The 15,466-nt window shown below is 43.2% G+C and overlaps 2 protein-coding genes across 3 annotated transcripts; one reads left to right on the forward strand and one right to left on the reverse strand.

Annotated features, from left to right (window-relative positions):
- Positions 1-638: 638 nt before the first annotated feature.
- dmbx1a (diencephalon/mesencephalon homeobox 1a) lies at positions 639-7,517 on the forward strand. The gene is made up of 5 exons (XM_037459491.2): positions 639-1,116; positions 4,279-4,448; positions 4,702-4,880; positions 5,284-5,683; positions 5,794-7,517. Exons 2-5 carry the CDS (start codon positions 4,295-4,297, stop codon positions 6,216-6,218), a joined length of 1,158 nt encoding a protein of 385 aa, XP_037315388.1. The 5' UTR covers positions 639-1,116; positions 4,279-4,294; the 3' UTR covers positions 6,219-7,517.
- A 3,637-nt stretch (positions 7,518-11,154) lies between these two features.
- nsun4 (NOP2/Sun RNA methyltransferase 4) lies at positions 11,155-15,172 on the reverse strand. Of its 2 annotated transcripts, none has more exons than XM_037459477.2 (8): positions 15,025-15,172; positions 14,517-14,736; positions 14,100-14,274; positions 13,786-13,940; positions 13,541-13,701; positions 13,334-13,458; positions 13,078-13,210; positions 11,155-11,826 (listed from the first exon to the last, which is right to left on the reverse strand). In XM_037459477.2, exons 1-8 carry the CDS (start codon positions 15,115-15,117, stop codon positions 11,749-11,751), a joined length of 1,140 nt encoding a protein of 379 aa, XP_037315374.2. In that variant the 5' UTR covers positions 15,118-15,172; the 3' UTR covers positions 11,155-11,748. The 2 variants fall into 2 exon arrangements, with proteins under 2 accessions (XP_037315374.2, XP_037315373.1); XM_037459476.2 differs by having other exon boundaries at positions 11,157-12,861.
- Positions 15,173-15,466: the final 294 nt, after the last annotated feature.

The raw sequence follows: 15,466 nt of genomic DNA on the forward strand, positions 1-15,466 counted from the left end.
CAAAATTTGCAAGCTTTACATTAAAAGGCTACTTTGCGCTGCCCTTAATTCCCCACCTAAACGGTTTTTCTCCGGGAGAAGAAATCTTCTCTAAAACCCTTCAAGAAGAGAAGGGCATTATTGCCCTAATCCTCTTACCCGCAGTCATTTTAAGACAGGGTTTTTTGGAGGCTGAGATGGCGTCTTGTCTTCCCTATCCCATCCCAAATCCTTCCAGGCCGGGGCAGAGTCTAAAGGCAGCGCCCTGGCATCTATTAGCCATCTCTGTAAAAGCTCTCTCTCTCTCTCTCTCTCTCTCTCTTTCTCCTGCATGGAGCAAGAAGCCGAAAAGCAAACAAACCGAACATTGGTGGAATTTTTCTCTCACAAAAACTAAAGGAATTGGATGCATGATCCATACGAGCAGTTTGTGTAGATTTCAAAGAAGAAAAAACATGAAAATTGGTTGTTAACGTGTTTCCATTATAAACGGCATTCAGCAAAACTTGCAGAACTAATTTACTCACTTGTTTAAAGTGTGAGTGCATACACGTATTCCAAAAGTTGCAGCCGAATTCAAAGAAAACAAATGAGACCTACCATATATCGATCACGAATCAACATTTTACAAAAACAGAGTCATTAAAAAGCTTCAATCTTCACATATGGGGGATGTTTATCGACGTCAATAAAACTAACACGTAGACTGACACGGAGGGATTTAGCCGACATAATGTGCTTAAATTGATCATATTTGAAAATAACACCAGAAGTCTGTCACTGAAAGACCAGCGAGCTCATTTACTTGACTGACAGTGCGGAGAGCCAATAGGAAGCCAGCACGACCCCCGCGGAGCTGTCCTTAAAATCCCTCCACCGGGCTGTCGCGCAGCAGCAGATAGCGGGTTCACACCTCTGCGCCAGACGGGAGCTGGAGCTCGGACGGACTTGAAGTGCAAGCAACAAACTTGGAGGACTTGTGTATCTCACTGCCGGACGAAAGGACGCTAGAAAGAGCTGGTATTAAACCAGTAACAAATAATACTAGACAGCACCAAGCAGCCGCAGGAGCCGGAGGGACACCTGCAAGTTGAGGATTGTCTGTGTAGAAGAGGAAGACGACTGTCTCTACAAGAGGTAACAACTTTTCTTTATTCAGTATTTCAAACACGTTTGAAACAAGGTATTCAATCATGCTTTAATGTTCTTGTTGAACTATTACGCGTACTAAGCCAGTCTGCCAGAAACTTGAGACGTGTGTGTGTGTGTGTGTGTGTGTGTGTGTGTGTGTGTGTAAGATAATATATGTGCATTAGCCTGTATACAATAGAGAGTTTTAAATAGTTTTACAACTTAATTTCAGTAAAGATGAAAGCAGTTCCAGTTTGAAATGTAGAAATACGTTTATGATAAATCTGTTATTTTTAAGTTTTATTACGCAACAGCAAATGTTAACTCACGTGCACTAAATCACATAATGGTCCCAATTATAAATAATATTACACTAACATAAGATGGTTAACCCTTAACAAGCACCTGCTTTGTGCACGTGCGCAATAAAGACATACCCCGAATAAAAGGCCTCTCCTTTTGGGTAAAAACATCACACTCTTCTTTGGAGTTTACCATAAGAAAACGGAATCACCCCAAAGTGCTTCATATATATATATATATTTTTTACCATAAAATGTTCTGGTTAAGTCTTATTACAGAATATAAGTAATGTCAATCTGTCATTGGGAGTCTAAATATTAGATATCGAAATACCTTTAAATTGCAATCACGCGTCTGCACAGCAAAGACTTTTCAGCTCGTAGAAAATCGAAGACACGTCGGTCGCCTTCTGACAGCTGGCCATGTGACACAGCAAAGAACAGGTCGGCAGGTCGACTCGTGCCCCCGAGGGCCTTCAGCAAATAACATTTTTCCTAATTTAGTCGGATCAAAGACTTGCACTGTACATGCCAATTTACATAATGACGGTTTGATAATGGGAGCATTGCGCAGGGCCGCCAGGAGGGCCCAGTGCCCGGAGCGGAGAGGCTTATGAATGACAATAACAGCACTGACGGGCTCAGCGATGAGCTATTGTGCAGCATTGGACACGGGCAGTAGCACTCAGGCTGTAGAGGTGTGGTGGTAAATATGAACGGCTTGTAAAGTAGACCAGCTTGTGAGCCAAACATTCAGAAAGCATGTTGGCGAGATCGAGGTGCCACGCAGACGCTTCAGTTAATTCATGATTCGTTTTTAAAGGTGAGCTACAACAATTCTGTAGCTTGTGAGAAATGTTTGTAAAAATAGAGACGCAACATTTCATCCAATGAGCGGGGAAATATCCCATTACAAATTCACTTTCTGAGAAACAGAAATAGAATTAAAAAAAAACCAATAGAGAAAATTCGTTGACCTACTATACAGAACGCGCACACTTGGCCGCGCATACGCGCAAACCTTCAACCCGGAGCTAAGCAGCCAGTCCCGTTGTACGTCGGTCCGTGTCAGAGCTGATGATAAATGAAGGGTCTCGCAGTCGAAACCTATTTGCACTTCCATTAGACGGGGAGCCAAATGGGGATCAACATGCATATTTTTACCCGCAGAGAGGCCATACATCTCAGCCAAAACGTTGCCCCGGGCCGATGGGATAAGAGGCCGCCAGAGAGGGCAAGGGGAGGGTGGGGGGAGGTGGGGAGGGGGGCCCATTCAACTCAAATACTTGGGGGAGTAAAGTAAATGTTTAGCGAAGCACCTTCTGTCCCGACGAATTAAACTATTCCCCACTGGCCTCTGATCACATTCATCAGCCGCCGCGGCCACTTAATGGGCTGGGAATGGGCACTGCGGGCACCACACACACACACACACACACACACACACACACACACACACACACACACACGCAAACACCCACTCTCATGTACACACGCACACACACACTCGCTCTCTGTTTTCCTGAAAAGTTCATAAATGGATAGAAGATCGCTAAAAACGACCCCCCTGATATTTTACTTTATAAATTACGTTTAAATGGCTTTATGTGTGTATCTGAATACATTTTTATTTTATTTTTTATTATTTGTGGTGTTGAATAAGAATTGGTTATAATTGTGCGATGTATACTAGAATTTACTGCTTAAAATCGACATTTTATTGTCAAACCTGTAATTTTGTTATGTCAAACAGTACGGCCGTGGTTAAATCATCAATTAAATGTTAAATGACTACAAAGATAGGCTACTGCAGATTTTCAGATAATGGAGAAATATAAACGATTCTTAAATAGAAATAATACTGTTAACTTAACTGCATAAAAACCAACACAAAGAAAGCATCGTCAACTATTCAAATGTAAAGGCCCAACATCGAAATGAATGAAATAATAACCTACAAATGTCGTCACAGATGTTTAGAGAGCCTATGCTCAATCACATCACCCCTTCGCTTGTACCTGTCATACAAGAAAACGATTTAGATCTTTTCCCTGCGGTATCTGTAATAGTTATAATAACTGGTTGGGCCTCAGAGATTTCCCCCCCTGTCAGCCTCCTCCGGACTAATACATGTGTCTCACGCGCTTCATGTAAAAGCTGGTGAAGGAGAAGTACAAAATGTTGTTTGGGAAATTGCTATGGATGCACTTAAAAAAATGAATTTCCGTAATATTTGAAGCTGCAAGTTTCAAGGCTGAATTTTAAATAATTAAAATCAAATTACAGAACTTAATCGCCGAAGTTTGAAGTTAAGTGTTGCAGGAAATTGAAAGTGAAAAGGTCAGTCTTAAATAAACAATCATGCAACTGGAAACAGTTTTAGATTATGCCAACGAGACCCGAAAAAAAACTATTAATTTAATTTTCCAACACGTTTCACCAACGAGTTGATCCGCCAAAGCAACGTTTCCAGTGGAGATTTGGTTTCTCCGGAATCACAGAAGCGACAATAAATTCATGACTAAGGCATCCGTCACGGTTCATTATGGGAAGCAGCGATAATTACCCCAATTAAACGTCTTTTGTATAATAAATGGATTGAACACAGCGATAATTGGATGTTAATAGATAACACTTTTGTCTGAGTGAGCACATTAAAAATCTATTGGCCCTTCAGCCGGAGGACCTGCAATTCGGGCTAAGAATACATTCATTATAATATTCGGCAACTCAGTACATATGTGATTTCCCTCCCCCCCTTTGATCACATGTTCTTAACACGTTTTATTAAGGCCCTTAAAGCAGAGCAGCATGCTCCTTCCTTCCTTCCCCATTTGAAAAGCCCATCCTCTGCTCCGTTCCGCAGGTAGCGACCTCTCACCATGCAGCACTACGGGGTGAACGGCTACTCTCTGCACGCCATGAACTCCCTCAGCGCCATGTACAACCTGCACCAGCAGGCTGCGCAACAGGCGCAGCACGCACCCGACTACCGGCCGTCCGTGCACGCGCTCACATTGGCAGAGAGACTGGCAGGTAATTAAGTGCACGCTCACACACACTCACTTGTGTTTGGCTGCGGCGTGCAGGTGGTCGCCGTGCCTTCGAACGGTTTAAAACACGCATTACTTTCTAATAAGTAACATGGACTTAAATAAATAAGTAATAAAGATAATAATCATTCCCAGCTCCAGTTTCTGAAAGTGTAATTAGTTCTGCATGAAGCACTATATATATCATCATATAGTTAAATAAACTTGCTTCCTCTCCAACGGCTGTGCATTTCAAGACATCATCCTGGAGGCTCGCTACGGCTCTCAGCACCGCAAACAGCGCCGCAGCCGCACGGCTTTCACCGCGCAGCAGCTGGAGGCGCTGGAGAAGACTTTCCAGAAGACCCACTACCCAGATGTGGTGATGAGGGAGCGGCTGGCCATGTGCACCAACCTGCCAGAGGCCCGCGTGCAGGTATGTTTGTACTGTGCAGTATAAAAAAACATATATATATGGTAGTGTGTTAGTCAACGTCCCTCATACTCTGTGTAATTGCATGCCTATAGACCACAGTTTGTTTGTACAACCTAAATACATGGGGGGTGGCCTTTGATTTTGGGGAGGTAACTATTTTGAAAGAAGGCAAGTGAATCTGAGGTAATACGATGTTCACTTATATCCAATTAAACTGCTATTGTTGAAACTGATTTTGATTTATTTAATGATTCTGTTGGACACGCTCTCTAATGGTGTAACATGAAGTTTTATTTGCCACTGACATCAATCATTTAATGTGTTGGTGTCCATCTTACATCCATGTTGTATCTCTTCTCCTTGTTCTCCATCTAACCCATTCTCTTCTCGCCTCTGCCATCAGGTTTGGTTCAAAAACCGCAGGGCCAAATTCCGTAAGAAGCAGCGCAGTCTCCAGAAGGAGCAGCTTCAGAAGCAGAAGGAGGCTTCTGGGGAAGGAGGAAGCGAGAAGGAGGACGCGACTCCGTCCACAACAATCCTTCCCGACACCCAGCTCCCTCCATCTTCCTCCTCCCCCTCCTCTTCCTCTCTGGAGACAGACGGTCCTGTAGTCCATCCTGTGCCGCTGGACGTGGAGCTGAACGTCACGTCAGCAGAACACTCCGGTAGCGAGTCGGCGACGGAGGACAACGCCACAGATAAGGAGGACGAGAGTAAATCTCAGAGAGAGGGGACAAAGTGTGAGAGACCAGTGACTCCTGAGGACTTTTCTCCAGGCTGCAAAAGACTCAGCCCTAAACCAGGTAAACAAACAAACAGGTTTTCTACTCTGGAGCGTAATTCCTATCCTTATTCTCCACAAACTTGTTTCATGACCTCACCATAAATTGAATCCCCTCTTCTCTCTTTGCAGACTCTCCCCTGGTCTCCCCGTCACTGACGCCCTCCTCCTCTAGCAGTGGTCCTCTCTCCCAGAGCCATTCTTATTCTTCCTCCCCTCTCAGCTTGTTTCGTCTGCAGGAGCAGTTCCGCCAGCACATGGCCGCCACCAACAACCTGGTGCACTACCCTGCCTTTGACCTCTCCGCCCCATCTTCACTCCCCTACCTGGGAATGAATGTCAACATGCCCCCCGCGCCGCTGGGCTCTCTGCCCTGCCAGTCCTACTACCAGTCCCTGTCCCATCATGCTCAGCAGGTGTGGAGCAGCCCGCTGCTGCAGGCGTCGGCTGCAGGCGGCCTCACCAGCCACAACAGCAAGACCACAAGCATCGAGAACCTCCGCCTGAGGGCCAAGCAGCACGCCGCCTCGCTGGGACTGGACACAATGTCCAACTGAGAATCTGATTGTACGGATGACAAAACCCGGCCCATACGGGCCACGTCATCACCGCGTGTCCGTGACAGTTCTTCAGGAGTCGCATAGTTACCCCCTCTCAAGCACGCGGGCGCAGGACACGCAGAGCTGTCCCAACATAAAACATCCCACTATGCATTGGACCTATAACATTTAACAGCTTTTTAAAGCAGGGCACAACGCTCAAACTGCTGGTTTGACTTCACTTAGCTTCAGTTTACAGCTCAAGGTCCAAAAGTATGACCTCTGGAAAAGAGAATACAAAAGATAAAACATTGCTAGAATAACGAAAAGGATCAAATGAACTTCCCAACTCAGAGGATGGTTAAAGTATTCCTGACTCTTATGATGATGTTTTCACAGACACACAGCAATGCACCTTCAAAAAAGATTTTGAAAAAATGTCAACAATAATCTCTGATTTACGCAGTGGATGATTGATGCACTGGGTTTCAAAGACAATGCTAATGTGAATAAATGAGGCACTTGTGAAGGAATTGGACTGGTTGTTCCGGAGAAAGAACGTATGACTCCTGCAACAAAGAGACCCTTTGTGTCACGGGCCCCCTAAACCTTTCAATTAAGCACCATGGTTATGTACATAGCATGTACTACATAACAGCACATAAATAACAAATAAACGTCAAGCCATGTGGTCCTTAATAGCATAATTAAAAGTGACTAATTTACCAGTTTAATGGCCAGTAATATAAAACAGTTTGTACAGAGGCTGGCTTGATAATGAGAAAATGATTTCAGTGACTAAATTCTCTAAGCCTTTAATTACATTTTGCCCCGGGCTGAAGGAGCCGGCGCAAATGAAAATATGAACATGCATACCATTTAAGACCGAGGAAACAGCCAATTAAGTTAGCAACACTAATCACTTTACCACAAGTTAAACAATTTTATTTAAAAACAAAATTTAAAAAAAGAATTGGAAAAATGTACTGATCCATATTTTGTCAACGTTTATTCTCGCCTTAATATTCTCATGCAGCTTTCCCCCGAAAGTCGGACTGACTGATAGCACTTGAGGAAGATTACACACGTCTCTGACGTTTTCTGTTAATGTGTTTTGGAAGCCGAGGTCTTCATATGAAAAAATGCACATTATTTTAATATGTAAAATATAAAAAGTCTATCTATTAATGTTTACTGGTAATGTAATTGTAAAGTTGTATAATTGATAATGGACTCTGTCTCAGATAAAATTCCTTTAGCTGTCAAAGTGTAAGATTGTATTCACTGATCACACCGGCAACTCCGTACCTGTATCCCCCCCCCCCCCCCTCCTCCCCCCGGCTGTCTGTGTAACAAATGTAGATTTCTGGAAATCTGCTGTTTGTTTTAATCCAGACAGAAAAAGTCTAAGAAAGTGAATTGACTTGAGTTCTCTGTGTGCTGCTGTCTTGACTGTATTTGGTTCTGTTGTTGCTATTATTCAAATGACCCTCCTGTCTCTGTCATAGATAGATTTATAATGGTTGAGAAGAGAGTGAGTGGACCATCAGCAGTGTTGTTTCCTTTATCTCTCTCTAACAATGTAGACTTGAACTAGTGTTGTTGTAAAATAATTGCTAATAAAAACATTGCTTGGAGATCTTTATAAGTGTGTCATAATGAAAATCTGTGCTGCATATTTATACAGTTTAGGTGGTGTGCAGATGCACCTGGAGTAAAAGGAAATGAGTAAACTTATTGGTCAGGTGCATGAACAAACATTTACTCTTTCAAAAAGGTAACGTAAAAGCAAGCTAAATATAGCTCAAATAGAAAGCGTACTGATGCAGTGAATGAGATTTGCATGCAGATGTCCGCGAGGAAAGGAGACCAAAAAAGAACAACGTAGTGAAAAATAAAAAAAGCCGCGTGGAGACATAAACGTCCCCAATGAATAAGCAGGCCATTATCCTGAAGAATGACGGCCTGCGGCGGTGATTATGCTGCTATTATATCTTTAACAGCATGGTTTGTCAAAACGCACGGACCCCCCCCCCCCCACACGCACACACGCACACACTCAAACGCACGCGGGGCAGCAAGCTTCCAACATTCAACCTGCGCCCTTGCTCTTCCCGCGGCAAACTTAACGCGGCTGTGTTGCTCTGCTGTTAATCGTCCTCTAGTTGGTGTGTAAATAATAACCGCATGGAGACCCCCCCCCCCACGTTATAAAAGACCACCGTACAACCAGCGGATACGATGAGAGGATAATGATCTCACCAGATTAGCAGCATTAATGTGACCTCGTTGTGTTTTATTACACCACGTGTTGTGTCCTCAGCCAAGGGCGTTCTGGTCACGTGACTGGTGCAGCGTCCTTGTGATCCAGGTGTAGGAATCTGTTCAGGTGTACGCGGCAGGATTTCCTCCCATGGAGCTCTAGGGAATACTCTTGTTCCAAATGTTCTCTTTCCTTAACCCCCCGCCCCTCACACACACACATACGCACGCACACACACACACACACACGCGCGCACGCACGCACGCGCACCACACACTACCCCGGGGGTTAAACAGGGATTGCTAGATTGTACTGCTGCAGGGTCAACTGTGTTGAGCCCTTGATGCTGGATCAGGTGCTTCCATCTCTAACACTCAGGGCTGTATATTCACCACCTACTGCCATAATCACCTATTTATAGGCACAGACGTATCTCCATCCACTTCCCTTTAAGCAAGTGATGACATGTGTGTATTTGTGTGTAAGTGGGTGTGAGCTCAAAGGGAAACATCATGCCAGCACAGATTTTATCAAATAATCAAATATATAAAATAAACAGTAATGTTGCAGTTTATTTTGTTTTAGTTTGAAACAAGCCAGGTCTGTGATTTACATAGGCCCACCAGTATGCTTCATCTCCTGCTTTGACTCGCTTTCTCCCCCTCCTCCCTCCTCCCTCCTCCCGCCCCCTCGGAGCAAGTCCCACACAAAAATCACAGTGTACCATTCAATCAGTGGTCTTTTTCTCTCCTCCTCTCCATGGTTCTCTTAAAGGTTTTAACCATGGCAAGAATGAAAAGTGGCAGCATTAGAAACCTCGGCCCATTGAGGAGGTGACAGGGTCTGCCAGAATATGATCCTAATCCTGTTTCCAGCATTCTTTTAGCCGCCTGGCATTGCCATTTCACTGCATATTCTCTAAGCTGTCAGGTCCCGGGAAATCCCTCTAATAGTGCATTGCTCAGATACACATCAAAGCCCTCCAGGAAACCACCAGCAGCAACTTAAGTGAGAGGGGACGCACAATACAATGAGGCTCACAGCTGCACATTTACATGCAAAAAAAGCAAAAACTTGCTTGAGAACTTAATGCTCAAATAATAAAACGCACTCATGATGCTTCAGGGGTTGAACGCCAACAATCCTTGCCCTTTTTTTGACCTCCTGACCCCTGACTTTAATAAAGTTATATTTAATAACAGATAGGGCAGAGATAGACTGTTATAAAGAGAAACCAGAGGAGTTATATCAAGCTTTAGACAACAGGTGGCTAAACTGTGTATCCTTGGCCACCCTCCTTTAGTTCCACTTCATCTTCCATTTTCTTCATGTCCTTTTTTTCTTAAACACTCTTACTGCCATCTCGCCCCTCCCTGGCTAATCTTCTTAGGGAGAAGAAAACCCCCATTCTCTCTCTTCTTAATCTGGCTGCAGCCTAAACCTACGGTTGCATTTCCAATGCGGGCTTCACCGAGCCAAAGAGTGCTCTCAGCCAGTTCATGGAGTACGGACTCTATCGGGGAATGCTTAGATCACATATTGAGTTCATGGCTCATGTTCAAGGCTGAAGTTATGAGAGGACACTTTTAGCAATTGACTGCAAGAGAAGGTGTGTAAATATATATGAGCTCTTTAAAAGTTACATAAAGCCTTGAGGCTACTATATGTGATGCCCTTTATCTTCTCAGGCTTTTGTCACTAGATGGTACTCTTTAGAAAAGTATAATACTTTACAACAATTTACAGGGAACTGTTGACAGAAAAAAGTCATTGGAAGGAGTTATTCAGCGACGTCCCTCCCGAGCCGTACCCTCAAAATGATCAAGATGAAGTGTAAATCATGGCTTCTCGCAGGCTTCAAGCAAGTAGCGTGTGGAAGACTCCAGTAACCCGCCCTGAGTCCAGAGGCACAGACCGATCCGGGCTGAATGAAGGAGGCTCTGCTTTGTTACAAAAATGCCTGCTAATAGATTTGGAACGTTGTCCACAATTGCTTCTGACAGAGGTTAAAAGATTGCATAGCCAAATACATTATGGCCAAAAGTACCTAAATTAATTACCCGAGTGGTCATGAAACCATACAAATGTCCTTGGAGTATAGTAGGAGATCATTTCGTTCTGCAAATCTCTATTTATTTCCTCTATAAAAAACGAAGTACTGAAAACAATTAAGGGAAAGATAATCAAGGCAAACTTTTGATGTCACACCTCCTCAGTCTTGCAATGTGCTGCAATATTTTCAGTTGAATGTCATACAAGTAATAATTTCACTAAACGACAACTGGATGCCAGTATAGGTAAAGGGAGGACAAAGACAATGAGAGAAAAAGACTGTATAGCATTTTCTCTCTGCCCCGCGGGGCGGCGCAGCGTCGTCTGCTGGGCTCAGCCTCGGTGCATCTGCGACAAAGACCCCCACCGGGAAGATCCCCTCTCCCGCCGCCAACTGGGACACACGTCTGATCTCCACGTCCCACGTCCGACAAAGACACTTAGATATTCACCTCTACGCGGTCTGTCCCGAGGAAACTAAATAAAATCCTTAATTCCAATTGTGGAAAGTAATCAACTTATTCAGACAAAGCAGAGAGGATGAAGTTTCAGTTGCTCTTCCCTGCTGCGGTCATCGGACAACATGCTGTATAGAAGCTCTGTTTTAATACACGGAGGCCGTTACCTCGCGTACAATGTCCTTCGTTCAGTAGAAGCTTGTGTGGTACGAGGTGAATATATGGTGCTATTAGTGTTATTATCAAAAAAGCCACGGAGAAATTGTATTTGACAACACAACAGGAGCATGGGTTGTGTAGTTAAATCCATAATATTCATCTTTTTAATACAAAGAATAGGTTTCCCAAACACAGGCTTACACACAGGGACACAAAATCAGAATGGTTCATTGGCTTATTCAATAATAAGAGACAGCGAGTCAAGTCTATAGGCAGAATAGAGAGTAACTCATCTCTAACAGTCTGCCGTCTCCAGAGTGTTAAAACATGTAAATTTATGTAAGAGCGCATAGGAAACACATATTTACAATACGTTTAGGTAATCACAAGATGCGCGAGGAGGCATTCAAGGCCCTGGAGACGAAAGCAGTCAATATAAAAATAGTTTTTATGTGTCATTAATTCCCTCCGCATTCCCAGATACATCCCCCTTTTACCACAGTAATACAGTAATCACTCACAATCGCACAGAAAATTATCTGCACTCATCTGTGGAACAGAAACGCAGAGGGGCAAAACAGGGCGAAATGTCCCATTTTAGCTCTCTGCTGCCTCTTTAATGTTCATCTGGGAGCCGCATGGCTGGCGTCCATCCCTGCATGGGGATGGGAGTCGGCTCCTGCACTTGGAGCAGCTTAATGACAGAGGGGTGTGGATGGTGGACTCGTTAGACACAAACACACGCACACACACACACACACACACACACACACGTTTTTCACGCTACATTGCCTGGCCAGGATAACATAAAGGGTCATCGGTGGTGTGATGGTAAGAGAGGCACCTCTCCGCTCACATTAGGCAGTGATAAGAGGAAACGTTTCAACTCTGAGTAATGTCAATGCAAAGCAGAGTCAATCCAGATAAAATAATGAAAGTTTATGCCTGTTCATTATGCCCTTCTTCCATATACCCACATATTGTATTATTAGACAAAGCCATCAAACTTGATGAATAACCATAAAACAAGCCAATACCATTTTCATTTGGGGCTCAAAGAGAGCCGGTAATTCTGATGCAAATTTGTGTTTCGATAATGGGAAGTCTAAGGATATGCATTCTGGATCTTTTGTCAACATATAACCTTAAAAAAACACGCCTTTAGGGTCTTCCAGTGTGCACAGAATAGTTTTAATCTAGAGCTTCTGTTGCCACCTACAGGTGAAAAAGTAAAGCTACAATTAAAAAGACACATTGCGAAGCTGGTTGACTCCAAAACTGTTGACTAAATTAAACTTAACTAAAAACATAGACTTCCATTAATTTAATGAAGTGTTCCTGCTGTTTTAGAAAAAAGTTTCCATAAAAAACTGCAGTTCAACGTACCACACAATGATAATATCATGGATTCTGTGTGTGTTTTTGTCACATTTAACAGACTGTAGTTCAAGTGTTTCAAAAGTCCACCAGCATGATGAAAAACTGTCAATTTACGGTCCTCCAACATCGACAGCTTAACTCATCCTTCGCTCATAGAACCGTAACACAGTCATTCACAAGTCCTTTTAGGCAAAGCTGTCACGGTCTATGTGAGCCTCCTCAGCTTGCACATGTAGATGGGGCCAAAGTTTGCTGCTAAGTGGGGGATGACCATCTCACCAAGGTGGAGGTCAGGAGCAAAGTGAAAGGTTTTACTGAACATGTGGGTGAGGGGTTGCAGATCAACAACCTGAATGTAGATACGATCAGAACCAATGGGGGGGGGGGGGGGGGGGGAAGGAAAACAAAACAGTCAAATTATTATTTGTAATTGGTTTACTGTGGTCATAATCTGGAATTCCCGATATTCTAGAGATAAGAACCTTAATGCAATCATTGAGTTGTATCCCTGAATCTCTAATGTACAGTTTCTTATTGACGGTGAAACTGTGTGCGTGTGACTGACCTGAAGATTGATGCCGTGGTTCTCGCGAGCCAAGTAGATCGCCTGTTCTACCACAGTCTGGTTCTGGATTTGAGAGAGTGTGCAGGTGGAGTAAAGAATCTCCCCACCTGGACAAGCTGCTGCGATCCCCGCCCTGTAGGGAAAGGTGAAAGGGTTTGTTCACTTCATGAAAAATAATCATTTCAAATTGTAGCTACACCACTTGACAAAATGTAATCTCATAAGTACAACGACCCAATATTTTCACCAAATTTACATCAGTAGCTCCAGCTGCAGCTGCGGGAGTCTTCTTCTCTCACTGGTCCTGCTCTTATTGAATATATTGTTTTCGTCCTCCATCAGTGAATGTCTGTCTGTGGTGCAGGGGACGTCAACAAGGACCTGAAGACCGAATAGAAGAAAGGGTCTGGACAAATTGACATTTCAATCAGTGGCCATGTGAATACAAAGAAAAATAGCTTACTCTGTCGAAAGTGTTACTTTCGAAATCACCCCACTTGGTGCCGTCAAAGGAGGTGATGCGTAGCTTCTGGTCCGTTAAAAGCGACTTAGGAATGTAGCTGTTGAGGACTCTTCTCAGTCGTAACGTCCGAGACACTGAGGCGTCATTTACGCACAAAAACCCTTTAAAGGAGTTGATGAAGAGTTAACTAAAACGTAAGGACAGCATTAAGTGAAGAAAACAAAAAGCGAGAGCATTCTTCTTACCAACAGACTGGGTCTGAAGTAAAGCCAGGGTCTTGCCTCCTGGAGCAGCACAGAGGTCAAGCACATTGTGACCTTCTTGGACGTTCAGCGCGAGACAAGGCAGCACAGACGCTGCGTCCATCAGATAATAACCCAACAACCCACAAACGTCTGGTCTTTATAGGACAAGAAATGAAATACACTGAGTAAAAAATGAATTGCAAACATTGTTTCTCCTGGAAGTGAACAGTTTTCTAAATGTTCAAACACTTTGGCTTGATGGCTTGAAATATTTTGAAATTAAATATGTAAACAAAAAAAACGGATGAACTCACCTAGCGGGTTTGAATCTTGTGATATCTCCTCTTGGAAACACTAAGCACTTGATGTGAGGACTGAGGTGTAGGGGCGATGGCTGGTGACCATCAACGTCAGATGCCTTAGATATGGAAATACCGCTGTATTCCACATCGGCCACAACCTCAGATTCTTGTCCCAAACATAGGTGAGCTGCAGATACAATGAAGAATGCAAAATTAATAATTTGAGGGGGGATATTGTGCTTTAAAAAAAGAAAAATACTTATATTTTCATATTTCATTCATTGTGCCAATCTGAGATGTTTTTATTAAATTAAAACTAATGTTACTATGTTTAATTAAAAACAACCCATATAAAATGTGCCATTTTCACAGTTCTGCATGCCATGCTTGAATGAAAAGCAGATTGAGCCTTGGATAATGGACACCTACCTTCTGTATCTGTATCACGGAGGAAGTTTCTACATCCCTGGGCTTCCAATTCTGCCAGAATAGCATCATGGGAAAAATTATTTAGCAGGGCTCCGTACTTCCTCTCTGACAGCATAGCGACTCGGACTGATGGCCACAACTTCCCCAGCTGGACGCTGTAAGTGGCATCAAAGTGCTGCAGAGACAGACTGGTGGGAGGGTGCTTGGTAGGTGTGGCAGCCTGTCCAAAAGCAGGTCAAAAGGTCAAAATACTGATTTTAAATGTTCACTTGCTTTGATGTTCTATTTGGAGAGTTTCCACTGGTTCAGTTAAATGTGGACAATTGAGATAACTATCATGGCCATGTTTAAATGCTATTCTACTGTTCTCGATTCAATTACATTCACTATTTATTTAAAATTTTGCATGTCTCTATATGGACATTGCAGACAAAACCAAACCGGAAAAGAACACACAGTATTACACACTTTGAAAACCACTAAATCTATTACTTTCTTGATAACATACCCATTTTGCCTTTACTCGGTTTCGTCTTGGCGTGAAAAATCTTAAATCTTTCACTTTCCTCAGTAATAATCTTGTGTCCATGAACAGCGCCATCTTTAAGTGCAACCTTTTCTTTGGTCCGTCATCGCTACGGACACTAAAATAAAGGTTCCGCTGGCAGTGATTATGTGATAGGCTGTTTTTACACAAACCATTAGTCAATAATTTAAACTATGTTAACTTATTTATTCGTTTCTTTTCATTCGGTTAAGTATTTAATTGATTTGATTATTTATTGTATTAGCGATGCTATCCTTAGTCCACACTCCAGCAGCGGTAGCGGACACGTCAGGTGTTTGCCAACTGATATTAAAAGCCACAGAAGAAGAATAAGCAGCCTGATTGGACTAGAGCAACTTCAGTAACACCGTTTAACCAATAGGAAACATTCTATAGGAAGCAT

This window comes from Pungitius pungitius, chromosome 15 (genome assembly GCF_949316345.1).
Source record: "Pungitius pungitius chromosome 15, fPunPun2.1, whole genome shotgun sequence".
Lineage (NCBI taxonomy): Eukaryota > Metazoa > Chordata > Actinopteri > Perciformes > Gasterosteidae > Pungitius > Pungitius pungitius.